Below are 25,960 nucleotides of genomic sequence, written 5' to 3'. Positions count from 1 at the left end.
TATTTATTTTTTTTATTATTTTTTATTATTTTTTCTCGTCATTGTAAAAGAATGTGATAATGAGTCTAATACTAACCAAGACCAGTTCATCAAGTAGGCTCAAGCCTTCGCCCGTGAAAATCTAGTCGCGATGAATCCTTCGACATGGTTACGTTTCCATGACGACTTGATTTAGTTTCACAAGTCATTTTTTCTTGTTGATATATATATATATATTCTTTTTTGCGTCAGGGAAGTCTAGTCATGATTTATTAACATGTATATTCATATATTTATATATATAATCAATACATATATTAACTTGTGTTTTTTTCTGTTTTTCTTTTTTTTTTTTTTTGCGGCCTGAATTGCTCCCTGCTAAAATTCCACACCGCAATGGTTCACAGTATTAATGTGAATAAAGAATGAAATCAAGAAGATACAGCAACTAAAGAAAGGAGTGGGGTTTTAGGGGAGTTGAGGGTGTGTGTGTGTGTGTTTGTGTGTGTGTCGGGGGGGGAGAGGGGGCTTGTGGTATGGTAGTGCGAGGGCGGGTTCGTAGGCAGGGCAGAGGGTTAAACTGTGCCCCTTTTTTTTGATCAGACTGAGGAAGAGTAAAAAATATAAAGTTCGCCTTTAAACAGGCAGTCTGGACCAGCCCACCACTCCACGGTTCCAACCACTGTCCACCCCACCCCAGTGTCCGGAAGCCGCCCCCTCCCCCACACCCAGCCCTCCCACCCGGTTCCTCGTTCCCCATCCTCCCCCTCAAGTCTTTACAAACATGTTCAAAACTCATTAAACAATGGTTCATGGGAAAATCATGCATGTTTCTTTTTTTTATGCATTTTTACTCCATTTCCTTTTTATAAACAGAAACAGTGATTATCTGAGTTGCTGTGGAGCGCTCAGATCTTCCCCTTCCCCGCTTACCCCTTTACTCCTCAAGCTATCCACATAAGCCCTCTTCTCATTCTCCTTCTCTTTACACCATGATCTGTCTTTTGCTGCTTCCCCCCAAAGTTCCTCTGAATTTTGTTAGTGTCCCTGTCTGTTTCATACAGGCGTGGTGCGCCGGTTGGCGGTGTTGCTGTGGCCGCCTGAGTCTTTCAGGTCCTTCTGGATGCAGTTATGGACCTGCAGGAAGTTGTGGTCCCTCTCTGTGGAGTTATAGGTGGCTGTTGGGGTGCCCGTTTGGCCCTTGGGCAGGGTATACATGGACAGCTCCGTGGACGGCAGCGTCCCGAAGGCCTTCAGGCCCACCGGCGATGCCTCGCGAGAGTGCGAGGGATCCGTAGAGCGGGACGAAGAGCGTGAGCGGCGTCGATAGCGGTAGCGGTAGCTCGGGATGCGCGTGATGGCCGCACCTTGGAGGTAGTCAGCGGCTCGTGCCCCCACGCGCAGCTCCCGGTGCCGGTCGATGAACATGTGCACGGCCAGCACGCCCACCATTTCGGCCATGATGAAGGAGAGGGCGCCGAAGTAGAAGGACCAGCCGTACGAGTAGCTGTTCTTCTTGGAGTCACTCTTGGAAGGGTCCCCAGCGTTGGCTGATATGTACACTATGATTCCTATGATGTTGCTGAGGCCTGGGACAAGGACAAAAGGAGGAACATTATATCAATACTGAAATACATCCAGTCTCTAATAAAGCCAGCTATAAACAAACAACAATCATCACAAATTGAAAGAAATATTCATCTAACTTAAAGTAAACCGGTAGATGTGTGGGTTATAATGAAAACGTGGACATCCGCGTGACCAAATACCCATCAGATATGGGGTGGTCAATGAGATTTCAGAGGTGGTCATGGTTGTCCACTAACCTCAAGTTTTGGCAGTTGTGCCAGGTTGTACAGTATATACTGATCAGGCATAAAATTATGACCAGCAAGATCTCCCTTGTGCCTCCGAAACAGTTGTGACCTATGTGGACCTCTGTGGATCATCCCACAGATACTTGATCAGTTTGGGATCTAGTGAATTTGGAGGCCAGGTCAACACCTTGTGCTGTTTTTCATGATTTTTGTGTGTGTGCCTGTGTCAGGCTGCATACTGCTGGGGATGGTCACTACCATCAAGGAGTGTCATTGCTATGGGGTGGGGGTGTCTAGTCTGGCCTAGGTGGGTGCTACATGTCTAAGTAACCTCCACACTAATGCCAGGTCCAAAAGTTTCTCAGTAGAACATTCCATTGTTACAAGATGGTCAATGTTATTTACTTCTCCTGTCAGTGGTCATAATGCTATGCATGATTGGTGTATACTTGGCCTAGACTAGTTGTATTTAAGAAATATCCTTAAGTAAATAGAGTGATGAAAAAACACCGAGGCACTAAAAGCCGTAGCAATGGGGCTTCAAATAGCCTGTATATACATGTTGGCAGTGCCGTGATGTTCTGGTACATTTACGAATCTGGTAAGGCCGCAGTCAATCTCTTAGTAATCTACGGGTGGTAAGGTCAGCATGTACTGTATTTACAATCAGATTTACTATGAGCAGCAGCTAAGTCGAGTCAAGATACACAGATCTGCATGGCTTTGTTGTACTGAACAATCTCAGCAACTTGTGAATACGGGTAAGCCCTGAGGGGAAAACATGTCAGTCACCACCTGCAATGCTTAATGCAACCTAAATATTGTCACACAGTACCAAAGTGAGTTTGTAACACTATTTAAGATTGTATTGGTTCGGTGCATGCTGTACAGTGGTTTGATGCCAACTCCCCATGTCTACATATTAACACTGAACCCCATCACTCAAACTCAACCAGTTTAATTATTACAAAATTCAAGAACTTCTTCCATGAGTGTAGCTGTTAACTGCTTCCTTCACTGTGTAAATTAAATCCTCTTTCTTGCAAAGGTGTTTATTAAAAACAGCTCAAGCTCTTGGGCCCGTCAGTATATTGACGCATGGAAGTCTATTGCTTGACTGAAATCGTGACAAAGTCAACAATCAATCCCAGCACTAAGTAATTGAAGTTTATCTTTGATGGTTATTAGGAAAGAGCTTTTTAGAATTAACTGATATTTGTGTACTCTCTGCATATACACTGATCAGGCATAACATTATGACTATTGACAGGAGAAGCGAATAACATTGACCATCTTATGACAACGCAGTGTTCTACTGAGGTACTTTTGGATCTGGCATTCGTATGGATGTTACTTAGACATGTAGCACCCACCTAGTCCAGACCAGGCACCCCCACCCCATAGCAAAGACACTCCTTAAGGGCAGGTACACACACAAAAACGGTCTAGGACCAACTCAAAAATTATGAAAAACAGCACAAGGTGTTGACCTGGCCTCCAAATTCACTAGATCCTAAACTGATCAAGTATTTGTGGGATGATCCACAGAGACCCCTCACCTCAACCCATAGGACCCAAATGCTTCCCACTAACAACATCCTGTGGCAAGACACCACAGGACACCCTCAGAGGGCCCATGTCTGATGACTCACAACTGTTTTGGAGGCACAAGGGAGACCTACACAATGTTAGGAAGGTGGTCATAATGTTATGCTCGGTCTGAGGAACAGGATTTTCCATTTGTTTAGATTTAAAAAGTAGCTGTAATTCACAGAGAAAATGAACACAGATGATCAGGGAAACCAAAAGAATACTAACCTATTAGTAGACGTGTGTGTCCACAACAGAATCAATCATAGTCGAGAGACCACACGTTTCCAAACCCATCTGTGGCTACTGACAGCCGCCCTTTTCTTGTTCTCTGGTTCTCTTTGTGCTTTCTTTTCATCTAAACTAGGGCAGATTCCCATTTATTTCTTACGCCCTGTTTGCATGCGTGTCCCTACACTGGCGTGTTTCACCCTCCTCAGCCGTTCCTACTTCCAGCGAAGCTCAAATTCACACCCTCTGTCAGTCTCTCTCATCAGTGTCACCTTTTTCTCTCCATCTCGCTTTCCCTTTCTTCTCCTTCTATTTTGATCGTCTGCTGTTCTCATGCATCGTCACTCTGGCGGTGTGTGGACAGAAATCGGCGTGGACGTGGACAGGCGGAGCGACAGGATAACAAATGGTGGAAATAATACCGTGCAGACGCAGAAAAAGCGGAGTGATATGTGAATACTGTGAGGGCCTGATTGAGATAGATCAGAGCAAAAGAGTATCAGGGACACCTTATTTTTAGAGTGTAATCCCAGTGGCCTCCTCTTAGCCTAGCAACAGGGCGAGAGAGAGACAGACACAGACAGAGAAAGAGAAACAGAGGGAACTGCATCTCTCACTTCTGACTTGGAGGGGAACTAGTTATCTAGCACAGCACAGTAGGCCATGGCCTAGAACCATAAGACACACATGCGCACACAAAACCGCAAAGATGCTTTGGAAAATGACAACCTGAGCTGTCTTTGCCTCTCTAGCTTTAGCCCGAGGCCGCTGTTTTTTACGCGACACACACGTCAAACCCTACGCAACACATCACCAGGCGGTCATCAAGCACCATATCGGCTTTGGTCGTCTCCAAAACAGGACACCAGTGACTTGGGCTATGACCAGGATCTTTTTTTACCTGTTGGTTTGTTTCTGGAAGTAAAACTGGTTCAGTTAATTTATTTTTTGTAATAATATTTGATGCAATGTATATCGGACTTATATTTATCAGGTGGCGACATCAAAAGTGTCACCAATGACTAATATTGCCTTCCTAACACCTTAGCTATTGCTACATCATAAAGTTTCGCTTCTTAGTTTGTCCTGTTGCCCCCAAGTTCACATCCACTACCTTAACAACGGTGACAGATAATATATTAATATCATTCCTTATTACAACCGACAATTTTCTTTACTTATTCTGACTTCTTCCTAAATCATCCCTCGCTTTTGCTCCCATCCAGCTGCAACCTTTCACTCCCGGTTAGTTTCTTCCTCTTTTTACTCCCTACCTCCCTCCAGCGCTCTCTTATTCCCCTCCCTCCCGTCGTACCTGCGGAGACGAAGAGGATGCCGGCGCTGAGGATGATGTTGTGGCGTGACTTGTAGAACTCGCTGGCAGCGATGCACAACCCCCCCATGAAGAGCAGGATCACGCTCAGGATGGGGAAGATACTCGAGGCTCGCACGGCGCCTGGATGCACACAAATCAGGGCGGAAGTAGTTGTTGGTTATTGTCACAGATGCTGAATATATGATGTATGACAGATGAATTACCAAATAATAGCTGACAAGGGTGGAACACATTCAAATGGTTAACAACAAATCCCTGAAGGAGAAATAGCAAACATGTTGAAGGTTTACAAAGACAATTGTACCATTCAGTTAGTGACCGCATGTCACAAGACGTAATCCGCAAATACATGCCTTGCAGCCATAATCTAGTGACATCTTATTGTTAGAAATGCCAGTTTTCCTTACAAAAGTGTCCACGCATCTCATGTATTCATCAGGTATGTTGTTGGTATAGAAAGTTTAAATCACACAAAAGTTATATTTTGTAAAATTAACTTTTATAGCTGCAATTTGACGGCTGACAATCACTACAGTCACTTGACAGCTCAGTAGGGAACAGTTTTTAACAGTGTTTCAACTATTGTTCTGGTGATGGTCAGTGGAGATCCTAGGTTCTGGGGGGACCCAGGTAAAGACTTCTGTCTCCAGATCCATTGTCCCAACCTTTTGAACACAGGCAGTACACACAAGCGAAATCAGTCATTGGGTTTTTTAAAGCTGACACTGACTAGCGGCTGAGAACGTCACTAATAAAAATACAGTGGAAAGTAATGCTTTGCAACAAAGAAATCTATATTCTTGGCCTGAATACATATGTAGAGAACAGACAGCTCATGCGTTACACACTGTGCACTGCAGATATGTATAGCCTGTATAAAAACAGGCAGCAACTCAGCACCATCAATAGCATACTTCACACCGTGTTGTAAAATGGGATAAAAGCCGGTTTAAAAAAAGTGGTATTTCTCTGAAGCCTTCTCCGTGTACTCCAGCTAAAGGTCTAATAACTTTCACAATTAAATTCAGTTCAGTTGTCAGTTAACTGCTATCGAGAGGATTTGGACCATTCCTCTACTAGCGTTAGCAGATGCCTTTTCAGATGAGTGTGCAATGTAGTAGGACTTTTGTTGTATTTCAGGACTGACTTACATATTTTGCATCCATGTTGTTATTGTCACGTGATCAGTGACTGGTCGACATGATGCCTAAAGCTCCATGGCCCAGCAGTGAAGTCGACAAACTAGCTAATCAACTAGTCGGTACAAGCCCAAGTAGATAGAAGGGGCGTTGTGGAATATTGTTGATGCAATGTAGGGCCTTCATAGGTTTAAGGGGTTTAATTGTCATGACCCTGGAAGTAAGCCCTACCTTCCCTGTCTACACCATGTTTGTGGTGAAAAGTTGGTCTGGAGTCACTCCGTTGGTAACTGATTATGTTCTGCCGGGCAAGTCTAATGGTTTGTGCCATGATTTACAGAAGAGTAAAAGCGATGCACATCGTCTGAGCACTGTGGAATTGAATTTCTTTCCAACAAAATGGTTTTCATTGATTGTAGAGCCAGGCTAGGTTGTCATTGGAAAATATGCCAAAATGTAGCCATCTGGGTGCTGACTCTCTTATTTTCTTTCCATGGGGACCCAAAACAATTTTTTCGTTTGCCTGTCCTGGCCTGTCCGCCCCTGGTGATGGTGTCTACCACTTTGAAGTACTTTAACAAAATGGTTAGCTGCAACGGGCAACATGTTTCTTCCATAGCTAAATAAATACTGTATATACTGAAAAGAAAAACAACATTTATCTCTGCTTTCTTTTCTATCTGTGTGGAAGATCTCTCTTTCAATGAGCCTCCTTCTGTCTCCCTCCATCAGACCATCCTCCACCGCTCTATCGCTCCATCTCTGTAGCTCTCTGTCTGTCTGTGTCCTCCTTCTCTCTCTCTATATCAGTCTGTCCATCAGCTATCGGCCTGTTTGCCCTCTGTGTGGCTGATTTGCTGATTGGCCTAAGGCTTGTCATGGCGCCGCAGCCGTTACGAATCCGCATGGCATCTGTAGCGAGCAATGTCACATTCCTAAACGTTAGATTTCTCACTTTGTCACCTGAGTAAATAATACTTTTTTTTTTCAGTAGATGACTGAGACTGTGGGCCGTAAATATCGGGACAAGGAACACAAGAAGGTTTAACGTGAGGTTTTTAACTAGCCTGGAAGCAAGCCCAGAGTTCCACCGTCCACAAAAAGGCTTTATGCTGTGATGGGCGAAAGAGTACCAGCAATGAAGTCATACATATCATCAGAGCGCAGAAGAGTTTACAACAAAATGGCTGCCTCAGGAGAAGCTAGATGTTTTCATTCCACCTCTGTTATAAAGGATACTGAGAGTAAAATAAGTTTAAAGGACAGTAGATAAGGCATATTTCGAGAACTATACGTCACTATACGTCACTATGCGTCTCACTTGGACTCCTGATTGGTCTGTTGACCATCAACAAGAGGGCTCCTTACATCTGTCGCCTTACTATGTTACTCTTGCTCAGTTAGACAACCACGTGAGGGACCATTCACCAACAAAACGTTGAAAACCATGTATAAAACTGGTCAAAATGCAAGTAGTATTTCCAATGTCTGCCATTAGCATGGTTGCTAACATTAAGTAGCTCACAGCTTATGTTAGCAACTGTTAATTGCTTCAATTAGTAGGTCAACAAATGGTCCATTCGTTGCTCTGACTGGTTGTAGGTCTATCAATTGTGTGCAGAGGTATTTTTCTGTAAAATACGCGTTATCAATCAGTCATAACATTATGACCACCTTCCTAATATTATGTAGGTCTCCCTAGTGTCTCCAAAACAGTTATGACTGAAGGCCTTCTGAGGGTGTCCTACGTTGTCTGGCAACAGGATGTTGTTAGTGGGGGGCCTTCGGGTCCTATGGGTTGAGAGGAGGCCTCTGTGGATCATCCTGCAGATACATGATCGGTTTGGGATCTAGTGAATTTGGAGTCCAGGTTGACATCTTGTGCTGTTTTTAATGTTTTTTTAGTTTTTTTTGAGTTGTTCCTAAAGCGTTTTTGTGTGTGTGTCTGTGTCAGGCTGCATCCTGCTAGGGATGGCTGCTGCCATCAAGGAGTGTCATTGCTATGGGGTGGGGGTGCCTGGTCTGGTCTAGGTGGGTGCTACACCTACCTAAGTAACATCTACATGAATGAATGCCAGGTCCAAAAGTCTCCCAGCAAAACAACCGTCACAATTTGCAGTCCTGATTGAACTCCGACCCTGGGCTTGTGCATGTACTTCACTTGTGGTAATGTGATTTAGATTGACTGCAGACTAGCCAGTAACATTTTATCCCCAATAAAGAAAATAAACAAAGTCTCAGTTTGTAATAAATCTCAGTTAGCTTTCACCGCTTTCCTCACTGGCCTCTAAAACCAGTTGAACCAGGAGAATGTCTTGCCCTTGGTATTGTGTCTAATTTCAGCCACTTTCTATCTTGATATTTTCCTCCCTCTTTTATTTTTACCCCTTTCGGCCCGTCTCTCTAGCATAGCTGTAATGTGATGGTTTCATTCAGTGAAGCAGATCAAATATTAAGGTGACCTCAGAGTTGGCACCACACCAAGGTTCCCCTCCTCCCCTTCTTCCCCCTCCTCCTCCTCCTCCTCCTCCTCCTCCATCCTGTTTGTTTTAACCCCATCTCCTCGTCTTCGCTGACATGCACCGTCAGGGCAAATTGTCTTCAAGGTGGAAAGCTCCTCCTACCAGGTTCAAACTCCATGCACACACACAGACACACATACACTTATTTTTTTAAAGAGTAAGCAAAAACGCCTCCTGTCAAACACACACGTAGACCTGAGCCACGCTTGATTTATCACTCAGGTAAAACACACACTGCTGGCTGAGAGTCTCCGTTATATTGAGTACGCAGAGAACAAACGACCATGGACAGCACATAATATATGGCAGCCCGGTTGTATTTTGTAATCAAATTTTTATCGACTGTTTGCTAAGCCCCATCCACTTAGGTTACCGCCGCTGCACCTGTCAAGATTTGCATAAAGTTACAAAGACAACAGCAGTAATTCTTTAAACAACGCGTTCTTGATTTCAGAAAGAAATAAGACATAAACACCGTTCTCATTTTTACCCAGGGAACGGTTTTGCTCCAGACAGATTTCACACATTTTCCTGTTCTCAAGGTAGGTGCTAATTTACTGGAGTTGTGACGTTCGCAAACGAATCGGATCTCTTGAAAGGCTCTTTAAAACGAACGCTGGGAACCAAGTCAGACTTGGAAGAATGGAATGGACTAGCAAGGTGTAATATGTGCTAGAATACTATAGCATAGGTTCCTCAAAGGCAATTGACCCGGGCTTGATTCCCGGTTTACACAAAACTCTTTAGCAAATTTCCCAAGCGATGAACTATCTATCTAGAGTCCATAGCTCAGCACCAATAGAATATATTTTGAACATATGTTGATGATTCAACATATCCAAATCTTACCCTGTCATTCTTCCCAGTGATTAATTCCCAGATAAAGTAAGTTACCCCCAGGCTGGCATCTTGAAATAAACCAATATCAAAATGAGCCAGTCTTTTGAACGGCTCTTCAGAAGCCGAAGAAGAGCCGGCTCCCTCCAAAGAGCCGTAAATCCCATCTCTATATATTACTTTGACGTGAATATGGATGGAAACTCTCTCTTTTTAAAAACATTCACATGCACGACGGGAAAATGAGTTAAAGAAGCTGGTGGAAAAGTGACGAGCTAGAGCAAGGGGGTGAGATTTCAACAAATAACAGGACAGGCCGCGAAAGGCAACTGCGGTGGAAAGCCAAATTTGACAAAAACACAAGGAGTACAGAGGGATAAATGGGGGGGGGGGGGGGGGAACGTAAAGAGAAAAAAGAACCGAAGAGAAAGAAACGAGAGCTGGGGAAAAAAAAAGAAGACGAGACAAGAAGAGAAGCACGAAGGCTGCAGGGCTCCGCTTCTCTGTGAAGCTGCTTCGCCTCGAGCGATCTCCGTCTCGCGCTCTCTCTCCATCTCCATCTCTATCTCTCTCTTTTTCCCTTTCTGCGTTTGCGTTTTAAGCAGAAGGCAGGGAATTTAAAAGGGAGAATTTTAAAATGCGCCGGCCTCCAGGCGCACCCCGCCACCAAGCACAGAGACGCAGGGAGTTGAGTCGAGAGTGAATGAGATTCGGTGGCAGCTGCGCGAGGAGACGTATACAGTATGTTTTCAGCTCCTTTTGTCGAGCGTGCTTGAGGCTGCTGTGGGAATTGAAGGTCTGTCTTCCGCGGGTACGGATTGATGTCTGCAAACTTGAGACCACCCTGCCTCATCACACGTCGTACCAAGTATACCATCAAGTCAAACTTTCTCAATACCTACTGTGGGAGCAAGAGCAAGGTACATAAGAAGAAGAAGAAGAAGAAGGGACGTTAAGGGACGGCTAGTGCTAACATCCTGAACTCCAAGAAGAAGGAAGATATTTGCATTGTGTACACAAAAAAGGAATTGTCCTGCATTTAACCCAACCAAGTGAGCACACCTGGAGCAATGGGATCCGGTGCTTTATCAAGGCACCTCAGCCAGGGACATAGAGGGGATCTAGGTTCCTATACATGTAAGATATTCAGGAGATATTCTTTGCCAGTGCTTTATTCAGCATACAGTATTTGTCGGGCTTCATGGAAATACAACTCAGAAAACTTCACCGATATGGCAATAACATCCAAATATATTGCGGGGTCTTTGCACAAGCGACGAATCAGGAGTTTTTGTCGACGCGTTGCAATGACGAGAAGACAATGAGCCAGTGTTCGTCGGGCTGGATTTAAAACAGATGATGTAATGCACATTTATCATAAAAAGTATTCCGAATTAGCATTTGGTGAATATTGCCAGCCAGGGGATCAACAGTTGATTGTCAGCATCAATCTATCCAATATCCATACCCGCTCATCCCGCCGAGGGCTGCAGGGGATTCAGCCTATATTAGCTCATAATTGAGCTAGAGGCGGGGTAAACCCTGGACAGGTCACCTGGCCGCTAATTATCAGCACGAAGGCTGTTTGTAATATTGTTTCTATGTTTCCCCGTTGGACTATGCAAGCTTTATTGGTTTAGTTGTGCCGTTTTAAATTAGATGAGAGCTATAAGGCTTCGTATCGTTATGGTACATAGAGAAGCGGATGCACAAAAGAGGGAGCGGGGAGTCTTGATGGTCACGCCGTTGCTAATGATGTTCCTGTAATGGTTTCTGATGAACGTGAACAATCGTCCACTCTGTGATGTTTCATCCGACAAATAACCTGCAAGAAGTTGATGGTGTGCTAGTTCTTTGTCACGTTACTATTGTGGAATCTGCAAAAATTAAAAGGTTGTGACTTAATATTCACCGATCAGCCACAACATTATGACATTGACCATCTTGTGACAATTCAGTGTTCTGCTGGGAGACTTTTGGACCTGGCATTCATTCATCTGGATGTTACTTAGACATGTAGCACCCACCTAGACCAGACCAGGTAGCCCCACCCCATAGCAATGACACTCCTCAATGGCAGCAGCCATCCCCAGCAGGACACACAAAAAACGGTTAAGGAACGACTCAAAAAAACATGCAGAACAGCACAAGGTGTTGACCTGGCCTCCAAGACTGATCAAGTATCTCCTCTCAAAGCCCCCCCACTAACAACATCTTGTTCCCAGACACCACAGGACACCCTCAGAAGGCCCATGTTCGTTCTCTGATGAGTCACAACTGTTTTGGAGGCACAAGGGAGACTTACACAATATCAGGAAGGTGGTCATCATGTCAGAAGGTACAGCACGCACACACACACATATCTGAACACCGAATCTTCACAGTTTCAAGCCGCTCTCCTTTGTCTTTCCTACAGTTCTTCATCTTGCCTCCATTCCTCCCAGCGCTTGGCTGGTTCTGCTGCAGTGTTTAGATGTGTGCGTCTCTGGCTGACTTATGGTTTCATTAGCTGCAGCAGAGGAGAGCCTTGTAATTGTGGCTGAATTATAGAGGCGGGGGTGGACACCACCATGGGAGCTCCCCACGCACACACACACACAATCTACGGTGCAGCAAACCCCCCCTCTCCATTGCTTTGTCGCACACACACACACGCACACACACACCAGCTCAACAAGCTACAAAGTGAACACACTCATCGATCAGCCTACCACCTACTCACCCTCCAAAGTGGGGTGTTTCCCATACACACTGTACGCTACCCGTGCAGGAACAATCTGCTCACTCGATCGTCTCCCACACAGACACACATCAAACTTTTAGCGCACACACACACACACACACACACTTCGCCCACGTGGGAGAGCCCAGCAGCAAAGAACATGTGGTAGTGGGAACTCAGCAAAACAGCTACAGGGGAATATCTATCTGTGTCTGAGGATGTGTGTCCATACAAGGCTGACAAACGCGTTTACTGCGAGAATCATTTTTAGAAGACAATCTGATCTCCTTTAAACAGACAAAGACGGAAAAAATGAAAATCGGCACAAGCGCACACGCACATCAGCCGGCAGATGTGTGTTTGCACGTGCCTGTGTGTGTGTGTGTGTGTGTGTTATCACAGGAACACACACGGGGGATCTTGCGCAGCCTGCCAGTCATTATCATGCCGTATTACTCATGTAAATCGTGATATGCCTCCACGTCACAACTCGCGCCGCCGAATATAGCCGCGGTGACATCAGCGGAGCCGGTGACCTCATCGGTGGGTGACGTCGCGCGTCTTCCAGCGCGCCGAGAAGTTTTAGCATCCAGCCTTCTAATTATAGCAACAGCAGGACTGCGCACGGCTTCCACTTCGGAGCAGTTTTCGGAGCAAATAAGGACTCTTGGTGTTGCGTGTTGTGTTTCTATTTTCGTAACGCATCACGCTCCGAGACCTTACGAGTGAGGACATTTTTGGACAGTCCTCACTTGTTCAAATGGATTTTCATGATTTCATTAAGATAATATTTCTTTTTAAAGGTCAGACGTATGAAGTAAATGAACACATTTACTCAAACACTCTACTTCGAGACAAGCTGCACATTTCAGGGGGAAATATACAACGACATCAGCCATAACATTAAAACTACTGACAGGAGAAGTAAATAACATTGACCATCTTGTGACAATTCAATGTTCTGCTGGAAAACTTCTGGACCTGGCAGTCATTATTCGTGTGGATGTTACTTAGACATGTAGCAACCACCTAGAGCAGACCAGGCACCCCCACCCCATAGCAATGACACTCCTTGGTGGCAGCAGCCATCCCCAGCAGGATGCAGCCTGACACAGGCACACACACAAAAACGCTTTAGGAACAACTCAAAAAAACATGAAGAACAGCACAAGGTGTTGACCTGGCCTCCAATTTCACTAGGTCCCAAACTGATCAAGTATCTGTGGCATGATCCACAGAGGCCCCTCCCCTCAACCCATAGGACATAGATTTTGTATCTGTTTATAGTACTGAGCGGTCTCAGCTGTACAGCAGTAAACCTATACAGTACGATATGAAAGGAAAACATGTATCTGGTAGTCACCACCTGCACTACTTAAAGGAAGGTGATTTCACTTATATAATACCAGTAAATACCAGTAAAAACTCACTTTTATTTAAAGATTTCCTGGTCGCTCAATGGGGCAGTGGTGCTGGGTTCAACACTGGTGTTGCATCATGGCACCATAAATTTCACTGTGATCTAATTAGAGATGTCTTGATCAAGTTTTGTGCCCCAGATCTGATCCCAATCAATTACAATTGAGTATTAACTGATCCAAGTCTCGATCCGATCTTAATTAAACAACAATTTCTTACCCTTTAGACTCATAAAGGCTTTTCATATCTCACTTGTATTTTCCTGGACCACGTTTGCACCATGCAACTCCATTAAGTGTAATAAATGGTCTTGCCAAAGTTAATGCGATAATAATGCCTTGGAACTTTACAACAGCATCCGACATGTACAGTGGCATTGAGAGGGTTGCCCGTACTTTGGTTGGTCACCAATGCGATAAACTCCATAACCCTCCCTGCAATACTTTTCACCACGACTGTGTCTCAACGATACGTTTCTCTTATTATAAATGCAGCGTTCGGTGTTTGCTGTAGGTGTTTCGGTGCAGCCTTTTCCTGAGTGTTATCCACATATTCGGTTTTGTGAGTTGTTTTTGTAGGTGGCAAATCAAGTTGGTGGTATTGAATGTCGATCCCGTACTACCACCTCGCCAAAAATCCACAATTGACTTCATTACCAAGAATAAAGTTCCTCTACGCATGTTTAGCCATGGGAGTCACTTTGGTTCTCCTGCTTTTTCTTCTTCTTCTTCTTCTAAGATTTTAGGCAGCCTTGACACAAGGCAATTACCATTTAAACAGAAGAAGAAGAAGTTTTGACACTATGTGGATATGATTTTGGTTTACAGCAGACCTACAAACTACAAAAGACTGAGCTTGGATGGAGCCCAATATCGATACCGATAGGTACATCCCTAGCTCTACTGTGACTGACATGTATGCATTGTTTCTTGAAATGTACGCATTGTGCGAACGTCCTTGACGTTTAACCAACATTTTGCTGACACATTTCTAGGCTTTTCCGTTGCTCATTCCGTTGATACTGCCAGAGACTTTCAGTCAGTGGTATGGATTTAAAGTTGCTTTAAAACAAAGTGTAAAACACAGTTCCGTGGCGTCTTTTAGTGGTGAAACCAATAAATGAACGCCTACTTCTTCTAGCGACGGTTAGAGTCAACATTAGGCAGTGGTTGTGATGTTTAGAGTCAAGGACAAAAGCCAAGAGAACGCGCTCAATTTCAATGAAGGATCTCGCAAATATAGCAAATACAAAAGTCTCTCTGTGTGTATATGTATTACTGGGCCTCGTTCAAGCCAGTTAGGGCCAGCGCTGAGCTGTCGGCCATATCTAATCCCATTCATTGGCCTCATGCATGACACAGTGCACATAGACACTCAGAACTCACTCACACCAATGTGCACACTGTGTGGTAGAGACTTCACACCCTTTTCCCTTTTTCACCATTTCCAACGCTGCAAACGCACAGCAGTTACAGTAGCCTATTTGAAATGTATGCATTGTACGCTTGTGGAGGTTTGAAAGACATTAATGTGTCCGCACATACAAAAGGACGTAGCTATGCACTTGGGGCTTCGCACTTCTTCTGATCTAAAGCTAAAGCTGACTCTATTTTAGACCATTCCCTAATTGTGCATAAATGAGCAAATATGGTCGTCAGTCATAGTGTCATTTTACAGGGCGCAGTGAGGCATTCTGCCACCTAAAGCTACAATACAACAAACAGAAGCTCAGGTTTCAAGGACAGCAAGTGTTCTTGTGCAATAATAGCCGACAGTGCAAGAGATATGATGGACAGTATACTATACATCAAAAACCCGCGCTATGTAGGACATCATGGTCTCAGCAGGCCGAGGTGAATGCTATGTCCTTGTATAATCTTTGCTTTCAGGACAGCTTGTGACTTTAGCTGCAGACCCAGTTTGCGATTCTGTCTCACGCGAATGTTCGAGCTACGTCAACGCTCTACTTCCAAGCGCTCCACTAGCCGGCAACAGAAGGCGATGTTTGTAGACCTAGATGTACACACATGCATGTGATGCACTGCACAAATATTTCAAATTGAATTATGTTGGCTTGTGCAAAAATTGTTGGCCACGCCATCAAGGTAAACTGTAAATTCTGTCCCCGATATCCTCTATATTGTGCTGTAGATTTGGATTTGGGTGGTGTCTCTGTCCCCTCTCTCTCTCTCTGTAGCTGAAAGTACAACTGCTGTAGGATGAAGGCTTACATAACCACATGTACAAATTCACCCAGCGAGGGTGGGTGGGGGGTAGCTCAGCGTGCAAGAGACTGAGGGAGGGAGATAGAAAAGGCCCTTGGGGAGAGAGAGAGAGAATCCGAAATGAATGACGACTTCCATATTATAAGCAATACTGGTCTATTACTGCTTCAGGTGTTGCAAGTGGTCCACAGTAAGTGGTAGCAGTGTTCAGGAATTTGGACGTTTCTGTCTATCACTTCTAGTAAGGAGATACAGTCATCTTCGTGCGAGGAAATCCAAATCCAAATCAGCACAGGCCCGGCCCAACCACCCCGTTTTGAGGACATAAAACTCGTCAGCGCTGTTGCAGCCGCTGTTGCAGCCGCCGTTGCCCGCTGCTGCTCATTTCGTTCTGTGCAGTGCATCTCATTTGAGGACGACTGATGCAGCATCTGGGATGCATCGTGATGTCTCGACAAAAAACAAGAGCATGTCGAGATTTGTTTGCTTTCTCCTGCCTAATTTGACAGCGTCTACATCGTGTTATGTGATGTTGGCCCATAACAGCACAAAGAACTCAACAGAGGAAAGCAAAAGGGGAGGGCACATTTATTTCATTGCAGCTCACTTCTGATCATGTGACTGTCTCGCTTGGGTTCGGGAGCTTTATACCAAGGTAATCACTAATGTGGGTGTGGCGTCATCCTCTATACACATACTGTATGTATATTGGACACCAACACTCTCAACCAGACCAGAAAAAACTATAAACAGCTCATCTTGTACTGCCAAAGGCAAAACACCTGCATGGTTGATTAGGCCTCCTGTCCTGTATGAGTCACAGAGTCCCTGTAGTAATTCTGATTTTAGAGAATAGCCACCTATAGCCACATTTCCACCTCGGGAACTACTTGGTACTTCTGGAAGTATTTAATACACCGATCAGACATAACATTATGACCACCTTCCTAATATTGTGTAGGTCTCCCTTGTGCCTCCAAAACAGTTGTGACTCATCAGAGAATGAACATAGACCTTCTGAGGGTGTCCTGTGGTGTCTGGCAACAGAATGTTGTTAGAGGGAGGCCTTTGGGACCTATGAGTTGAGGGGAGGGGCCTCTGTGGATTATCCCACACATACTTGATCAGTTTGGGATCTAGTGAATTTGGAGGCCAGGTCAACACCTTGTGCTGTTCTTCGTGGTTTTTGAGTTGTTCTTAAGCGTTTTTGTGTGTGTGCCTGTGTCAGGCTGCATCCTGCTGGGGATGGCTGCTGCCATCAAGGAGTGTCATTGCTATGGGGTGGGGGTACCTGGTCTGGTCTAGGTGGGTGCTACATGTTTAAGTAACATCCACACGAATACCAGGTCCAAACGTTTCCCAGCAGAACATTGTCACAAGATGGTCAATGTTATTTACTTCTCCTGTCAGTGGTCATAATGTTATGCCTGATTGGTGTATATTTATACTGGAGGTAATGTTTCAACTGTTTTGTGTTAGTCTGTGCTTTAAACTAAAGGTATTCTGGGGGCTAGCAGTGCAAAACAGTTCCTACAACAAACAATCTGATTGAACCTTTAAGGTCTTTGAAAGTTGTTCCTGGTACTAAATGTTTTAGGTACTTCGGTTGAAAACAAATATTGAGTGCTAATGCTGTTTCATGGCATCTGACAGTAAAAGTAGCGAGATCGAAGTTCAAAGAGGCCGAGTGACCTTGGTTCTGTAGCAACATCTAAGGCTTAAGGGAGCATACGAACAGGAAGCAGCAATGAGAAGACAAGAGACCATGATATTTAGAGAGTTGTACAGGTGAAACAACCTTTATGCATGAAGTGAGCAGGCACCAAGTCGAGCTAACCTCAACTCTGAGGCAATGCAATTGCGGTGACGGTCAATGGTGGTGACTGATTATTGACTGATTACCCTATGACACAAACACTGTTCACAACATTGGTTCCTAGCAGCACGTTTGGTGCATCCAGTGAACCCAGCTGGAGTCTTTGACCTCAAAAAGAAGGTCTAATACTCTACATGCACTGGCAATATTTTTTATTGAAACATTTGGGGTGGGAAATATATAAAAGGGTTAGCTAAGCAAGCTGAACCCACATCGTGCAATTCAGAGCAGCTGTGAACTACAAAGCAATGAGCAACAAGTAAATCTCTTCCTTTGTGGACAGGTAAGCTTTTCCAAGAGAAGGGGTCTCCTGTCTCTTAGCTGCTCTTTAACAAGACACCCACGAGTCCAGTTGACCTGTTCACTGGCCACTAGTGAAAGACCGTGGCTGTACCATGAAGTTTATTGGTAGGAATGTGTATAACAATGGTAATGTGGATCAGAGTAAAAGAGAAAGTTCCCCTTCCCTGATAAACGAATGTTGAATCATTTCCATCCATCAGAATGTGCTGTCATCCACACTTTGCATTGCTGTTGCAGTAATTTAGCCAACACTGTTGCTCAGAGTGACTAGCAGCGAGCGCACCAGTGGAATAGGCTTTGATTACCATGTCACCGGAGACGGGAAACCAAAAGGCAAAGAGAGCAGGAGTCAGTGTGTCAGCGCGTTTATGATAATCACGTCACCCTGAAATCTATAAAAGTGGTGCCTCGGAAGACAAAGGGAATGGCAACGGAATGACATTTTAATGCGTCAAGTCACATAGAATTAAGCTCTTGACACGGCAATGTCGCTTAGACGGCAATTACGTCCAACAACTCCACTAAAAAGCGGATTTAATGTCTAAATTAAAAAGAAGAAAGGTCAGAAGAGGAGCAACTGGTGTTTTTTTCATGCATTCCAGACTGACGATGTATTGTTCCCTCAGTGAATCTCACTGATAAATTATTATGCACAACAACTGTTTTATTTAACCATTTATTTGATGCTGCTCGTTCTCACAAGTGCACGACTATACGTAGCAATCCACCGCTGAAAATAGTTCCAAAAAACACAATAATGTCCATTAAATGTATTGCTTTGCAGATATAAGCCAGACTGTTTGCAAATAGTCGACAAAGCTAACCAAGTACTGCTTAGAAACAGATGTGCTGCATCCGAAACAGTCAGTCTTAACGCTCATAAGATCGAAAAGCTGCTCAAGTACAAACGGAGACCAACACAGCAATCCATCAATGACGCTAAAATTTGTTGACTATGCGTATTGTACAGTTAAAACAAGCGTGTGCGATCATTTAATTGGTTCCCGTGGTGATGCATGGCAGGAAAGGAAGAATAAAAACACAAGTTTGTTGGTTCAACAGGAGAAAATGTAGTAAACTCAAACTGAATAGCAGCTGGTTCGTTGAGCGCAAGGGTGTAAAAGATACCAGAGATCCAGACGGCTTAAAACTACCTCGTATATCCCCGTTCCAACCAAACCAGCTTAAAACTTTCACAAACTTCCCAGAATTATTTTTTATTTTTTTTTCCACTGGACCTGAGAGGCCTCAGAGTTCCCTCTCTGTCCTGCTCCCCACCATCTCTCGCTCCACCCCACGGCCTCCGTCCTCCAGCTGTCAGACAGGCGTGACGGCCTCGGCGGAGATGGACAGACAGATGGGTGGAGAGCAAGAGGGACGAGGCAACGGATGGGTGGATGGATGGGTGGATGGAAGGAAAGAGGAGAGGGAGAGGTGTGACCCACTTTGCGGAGCCTGGAGTATTTATAGAAGAACAGTGTCCTAATTGGCAAGCCGCTGGGAGAGCGACAGCGCTGCACTGGTACCCTACTCCTTGTCCTTCACCTCCTCCACCTTTCCCTCTCCCAGTCCTTTGCCTTATTCTCCTCCTGTCCTCTTTCACCTCCCACAATGAGTCTACTTAAAGACTTTGTTCGCTCTTTTTTCTGCCTTACCCTCAGCCTCCTCCTCCTCATCCTCCTCCTCCTCCTCCTCCTCTTCCACATCGGTGACCTCGTCCCCGTCCTTCCACTTCCACCTCTTACCCCTCCTTCCCTTTTTGAGTCTCTCTGCTCTAACTTTACACTGTCCTCTCTAGTTTCTCCTCCTCTTCAGCCTTCTGCTTCTCCCCGTCCCAGTCCTCTTCTAGCCTTCTTCCCTCCTTCCTTCCTGTTGTCCTCATTGGCCAAGTCGGCTTTTGACTCGTCCCAAATTGTCAGGTGGCAGATTTGACCCTGATATATTTGTGTATCTCAGCAATTCTTTGCATTTTAATCGTTTAAACCCACATATTTGTCAAAATATCAGGACGACATATGTGTATTGAGTGTTATTGTAGACCATTAGAACATTAGGCCACTTCTTCCTGGTACCTAATAAAGCAGTTATGTTCAGCATTCACGCAGAGGTGGACCTTGCAGACCACATTTGACCTGAGAATCTTGCCTTGATCTTCTCTGATTGGCTGCGTGAAAACCACATGCTTCTAAACCTCAACTGGGAGACATGGGGACGCAATTTAAAACGTGTGAAGAAGCTCGCAAATATGGTTCCTCGCCCTATAAAGGGTTAATGATGCTTGGCTCTCCACACTGTCACCAACTTGCGTCATGCATGCAAACCTACTCTGCTCTTGCATTGCTTTTATCTTACATTATGTTTTCAGCCCCAAATCAGCGTGATGGTGACAATGCAGCAATGCTATCTGGTTATTGCACAGGACTTCGGAGTACCCGGAGAGAACCCACGCAGACACAGGGAGAACATGCAAACTCCACACAGAAATGCCCAGTCAAAGCCATGGATTCGAGGCGCTAACCACCTCGCCACTGTGCCGCCTGTTTTAGATATGGTCATGGAAAAAGGGAACTTCAAGAATTAGTACAACGCACCTGAAATTTAAAACAAACTGGCGTTCGACAAATGGATGAAATCATGCAGTAAACGTGAATGCGCATGATGGCGAAAGGGAGGACTCACGTAGGAAGTACTCTGAAGCGTCCGCCTCATAGTCCGCATCCTCGGGGAAGTGATCTATCTGCTTACACATGCCTTTAAAAGAACCTGTGTGAAGAAGAAAGAAAGAAAGAAGTGTTAAAAAAGTCGTGTACCAGCAGGAGAAAGTTAAACAGTTTACAACAACAACTACAAAATCCAGTATCGCATATGCTAACGGTTTAGCGTCCGTGTCCAGATAGACGTCCACTGCTAGCACTTAGATCCAGTTAAAAACTAAAATAATGAAAATTACGCACAAGTAAACGAAAGACTGCCGACAAAAGGAGATACAGGACGGCGGGAGGGAGCGGAATCAGAGACTCTGCGATGGGAGAGGGGAACTAAAGAAAGACTGGAAATTGGAGGCGAAGAGGAAAAGAGGGGGACGTCAGACGCAACATTTGAGATAAGGAGAGGAAGGAGGAAATTTTTGTCAACAGCTCCGACGGGAACCGCAGAACAGGACGGAAAGTGACAGACAAGAAGAAGAAGAAGAAGAAGAAGGTGGGAGGAGGTGAATGTAAAAATGCAGGTGGGAAGGTGAGGATGAGGAGGAGGAGGAGGAGGAGAGTGTGAGCAGAATGCAAATGACGGTGTGGAAGAAAGAAGAGCTGATAGTGCTGCTCATTAAGAGGGATTGTGTGTGCTTGTGTGTATTTGTGTGTGTGTGTGTGTGCATGAGTTGGTTCAGCTCCAGTGGTAATTGTATGCCCTCCCAAACCACTGCAATTAAACGGGCCCTTGTTAATTGGGGATTGAAGGACGAAAGACTAGTGCCTGACTTTTAAATGGGCATCGGTTACACACACAAATACACAATATGTCTCACGCTTGCAAGGCATCCACACACACACACACACACATTCAGACACCGTGCCGCTAAACTTACAGAGATATTTTGCATTTTTTCACCATGACTCCGGAGCAGAAGAACAATTTTATACGCGGCGAAGAAAGAAACAGAGGATGACAGGATTCTAAGAGCCGCCTGTTTCGTATTTACATATCTTTAATACGCCGCGGTTAACACTCGGGCGAACAAAGTGTTTTTCTCCAGGTAGACTTTGATAGATAGATTAAAGAAAATGCTTCAACGGGAAGCGGCGCGCAAACCTTTCAGCATCTGGCAAAACGCTTTCATCATTTCATCATTTCAGCGTGAACGGTGCAGAGCTGCTTGTTTGAAACGCTGTTCCGTTTTTCTTTTTCTTTTTTTTAGAAATAGCCTCACATTCTTAAACCCTTTTTTTTTTTTCGTCTCAGTTGCCGTGAATGTTTGTTTTTTGGCAAAATGCGACTGGAGCTGCCGAGTTAAAAATACTTGAGTCCTGCTGTGCGTACTCAAGAGAGTTACGGACGACGGGTAGGAGAAGTCTTTCTGGTGATGTCGTCTGCCCTCAGTGGGCAAGAAGGAGTTTTTAGTATTTCATCCGGGAGGGTTGTGTAAAGTTAGAGCAGAGAGAATCAAATAATGTGGAGGGTGGAAAAGGCCAAAAAGGTGAGTGATTGAGGTGGAGGTCAGTGATGGAGGAGAGGAAGGACACACATATGGAAAGACTGATGAAGGCTTAAGCTGCTAAAGAGAGGACAGATTCTGAGATGCTGGGCTTTCCTGGACTCTTTTGGCTGTGTGGTCCTAAGAACGGCTGTAAACCACATGATAGTACACCCAGTCCAATCAGCCACAACATTAAAACCACCGACAGGAGAAGTAAATAACATTGACCATCTTGTGACAACACAACGTTTGGACCTGGCATTCCTTCCTGTGGATGTTACTTAGACATGTAGCACCCACCTAGACCAGACCAGGTACCCCCCACACGCCATAGCAATGATACTCCTTGATGGAGGCAGCCATCCCCAGCAGGATGCAGCCTGACACAGGCACACACACAATAACGGTTTAGGAACAACTAAAAAAAAAAAACATGAAGAACAGCAAAAGGTGTTAACCTGGCCTCCAAATTCACTAGATCCCAAACCAATCAAGTACCTGTAGGATGATCCACAGAGGCCCCTCCTCTCAACCCATAGGACCCAAAGGCCCAGCACTAACGTCATTCTGTTGCCAGACACCACAGGACAACCTCAGAAGACCCATGTCCATTCTCTGATGAGTTGCAATTGTTTTGGAGGCAACAAGGCAGATCTACACAATATTAGGAAGGTGGTCGTAATCTTATGCCTGATAGGTGTATATGTACAGTATGTGGAGGTATGTGATTGGTTGGCCTGATGCCACATGCCCAAGCCCACCTTGCAGGTGTCTGATTGGCTTATGTGTATGTGTGCATGTATATCATTGGTTGTTTCCATTTATTTAAGATTTCTTGATGACCTTAGTAAAGGCCACGAGCCGAAACGTGTCGTTCTAATGCAGTCGTTTCATTTACCACATTACTTTTACCCTAACCCTAGAGGAAAAGGAGCTAATTCAACAACCCTGCTCTAATTCATAGAAGATACAACCTGTGCCTGCGCATAAGTAACTTTCGCTTTAGGAGTAAGGTTACTTCTTTGTCCCCAAACCTAACCCTAACTCCCAAACCTAACCCTAACTCTTGACCCTTCCTCTTTCATGCACCTTGGTAACAGATGAGGTCGCACCAGAAATACAACTTCCTCTACATTCTAAGACAAGGAAAAGGTTAGAATTAAAAAAAATAGTTATGGTTGGACTTGAATACAGACAGGACATGAACCATGGTCTGTGGTCTGTGTCAAGAGTTTTGTGCGCCCACCATCTACCCGAACCACCTCCCGGATAGTCTGAACATACGTCAGCCATGGATCACTTTGCTGCCTCACAGTAACAATTTACATTGTTTTCAGATCTGAACTGTCTTCGATTGCCAAAGCTCCAAATTTGTAGATGAATGCGCTGCAAAGTGGACCAGCCCATATTACTGTAAGTGATGATAGCTCAGCTGGACTAATACTTTACTGCAATAGCTTGACGTATGAACTAAATAAGTCTGCTTTGGACCAGTCTGAGACCGGATCAATCACACTAGGTACGTGACATTAAAATGCCGCCCCTTAGAAGCCAGTTTATCCCGGTTTCAGTTCACTCTCAGACACTTTCCTTTACCTTTTTTGTTGTTTTTCTCTTTGCACCAATTTTCGTCTAACAGAACGTCATCGCTCCTGCTGTTTTGTCAGCGACACGCAAAGCTAATCATAAAGCGCTGCACACTGTGTTGGAGGAAGTCTGTGCTTACTGTATGACTAATGCGTCTCTGTAGGTTTTAGTCAGTCTTCAGGTCCCTAAACCTGCTGAACTGGAGTGTGTCGACCATTCATTTTTATACATACATCTGCGTGCTCATGATATCACGTATTTCCTCCAACAACTAACACACATATGCCCACGGTATTATAAAACGGTGTTGCGGTTGCTAGGTGACATACGGAGAAGAATATATACAGCGAAGAAGCCATCCGTGGATCCCATCACTCCCTCAACTTCACCAACTGTTTGGTTTCAACTTGTCGCTGAGAGCGCCGGCGTCACCGAGCGCAATAGGTGCAATGCTCCTTAACCACCACCCTCTCCTCCTCTTTCTTTCTTTCTTTCTCTCTCTTTCTCCCTTTCACACGCTCCCTCTCTCGCTACCAACACATGCCCACCCACGCTGCACCACAAGCACATGTAATCTGGACTTGCATTTTCCCTCTTCCTTCTCTCTCCTATCTCCTTCACGCACAACCCTCTCCCTCTCTCTCTCCCTCTCGCTCTCCTATCTGTCTCTCGCACGCATGCATGTGCCTGCACCCTGAAGACCGGATTCCCATTTGGACTGAGCTCGCAGCTCGGCTCCCCGGCCCTCCTCTCTTCCTCCTCATCCTCCTCATCCTCCTCCTCCTCCTCCTCCTCTCTCTCTCTCTTTCTTTCTTTATTGCTTCTGCAATTCAAATTAAGAACATCATTTATTGTCTCTACAGGGAAGAAAGCTGTGCAGCGCGCTTCACAGTAGACTTTTGGGTTAAATGCACGATTTGCACTCGGTGGCCGCTTGCACCGATCAGCCAGAACATTAAAACCACTGACAGGAGAAGTGAATTGAACATTGGCCGTCTTGTGACAATTCAATGTTCTGCTGGGAAACTTTTGGACCTGGCATTCATTCAGGTGGATGTTACTTAGACATGTAGCACCCACCTAGACCAGACCAGGCACCCTGACCCCATAGCAATGACACTCCTCGATGGCAGCAGCCATCCCCAGCAGGATGCAGCCTGACACAGAAAACGGTTTAGGAACAACGAAAAAATTCACTAGATCCCAAACTGATCAAGTATCTGTGGGATGATCCGCAGAGGCCCCTCCCCTCAACCCACAGGACCCAAAGGTCCCCACTGACGACATTCGGTTGCCAGGGTCTGAACTGTTTTGGAGTCACAAGGAAGACCTACACAATACTGTATTTGGATAAGCCAGTACCTCTGAATATTAGGCAGTCACAGTGCTAAAATGTAGTTAACTCCATGCATCAGCATCAAAAACCACTGATAATGATCATAAAAGTGGATAATAATAATAATAATGTGGACCTGTATATAAGGAAGACAAACCTGTGCAAAGATGCTGTACCCAACTGTTGTCAGTACTGTCGTCAGCTGTGCAGCGTCTGTTATTAAAATGTTTTAGCTGCAGTGACATAAACCAATCTTCCTCTCAAAAAAAGACAAAACCTTTGTGCCTGCAGCGAAATCCCCGTCTGAACACCTCCCCTGTCCTCCTCCCCCTCCCCCCCCTCCCCCTCCTCCTCCTTCCTCTCGACACAGTCGTCGTAATGAAGTGTCGCTCTTCCAAATTGCCCCTGTTAAATTATACATTCTGCTTAAACATGGAACAGATACTATTATTCCGACACCAACCTGCACCCCAGGGGTCTGGACGACTCCCGTCACCCGTTTGCGCTCCTTACGGCGAGGGGGGTGTGGGGGGTAGCCGCTGTGTCTCGCAGCCGATGATTTATAGCACTACGGAGGGACCCCCGGTGACCCCGCTGCTGTTAAACGCCAATCGCGATCCTGCTTATCAGTTGACCTCACAGCAGTTAAGGATAAGTTAATGTAGTGCGATGAAACACTCGCAGATGTCCTTTTATGAAGTATTAACATCCGAACCCGCTCGGCGAGATACAGAAATGTGTGTGTGTGTGTGTGTAAGAATGAGAGATGTAAAGTATAAATGCTCTCCTCTGAACCCGCAGTGTGTTATGCAAATGCTTGGCATAGTGTCTTTATTCCTTATGCTA

At 45.0% G+C, this 25,960-nt stretch overlaps 1 protein-coding gene across 1 annotated transcript in view; it reads right to left on the bottom strand.

Moving 5' to 3' along the window:
* Nucleotides 1–1,035: 1,035 nt before the first annotated feature.
* Nucleotides 1,036–25,960, bottom strand: part of cacng2b (calcium channel, voltage-dependent, gamma subunit 2b) — a gene marked incomplete at its 3' end in the record, with an annotated part of 75,023 nt that continues 50,098 nt past the window's right edge. The window contains exons 2-4 of the mRNA XM_084558053.1: nucleotides 20,676–20,759; nucleotides 4,933–5,073; nucleotides 1,036–1,568 (exon numbers count right to left, since the gene is read on the bottom strand). Of these exons, the coding sequence (XP_084414179.1) occupies nucleotides 1,036–1,568; nucleotides 4,933–5,073; nucleotides 20,676–20,759 (758 nt within the window). The remainder of the gene's footprint in view (nucleotides 1,569–4,932; nucleotides 5,074–20,675; nucleotides 20,760–25,960) is intronic.

The sequence above is a fragment of the Chelon labrosus genome (genome assembly GCF_963514085.1).
Source record: "Chelon labrosus genome assembly, chromosome: 2".
In the NCBI taxonomy this organism is placed as follows: domain Eukaryota; kingdom Metazoa; phylum Chordata; class Actinopteri; order Mugiliformes; family Mugilidae; genus Chelon; species Chelon labrosus.
The sequence above is the reverse complement of the archived record's forward strand: the minus strand, read 5'-3'. Positions and strand labels throughout refer to the sequence as shown.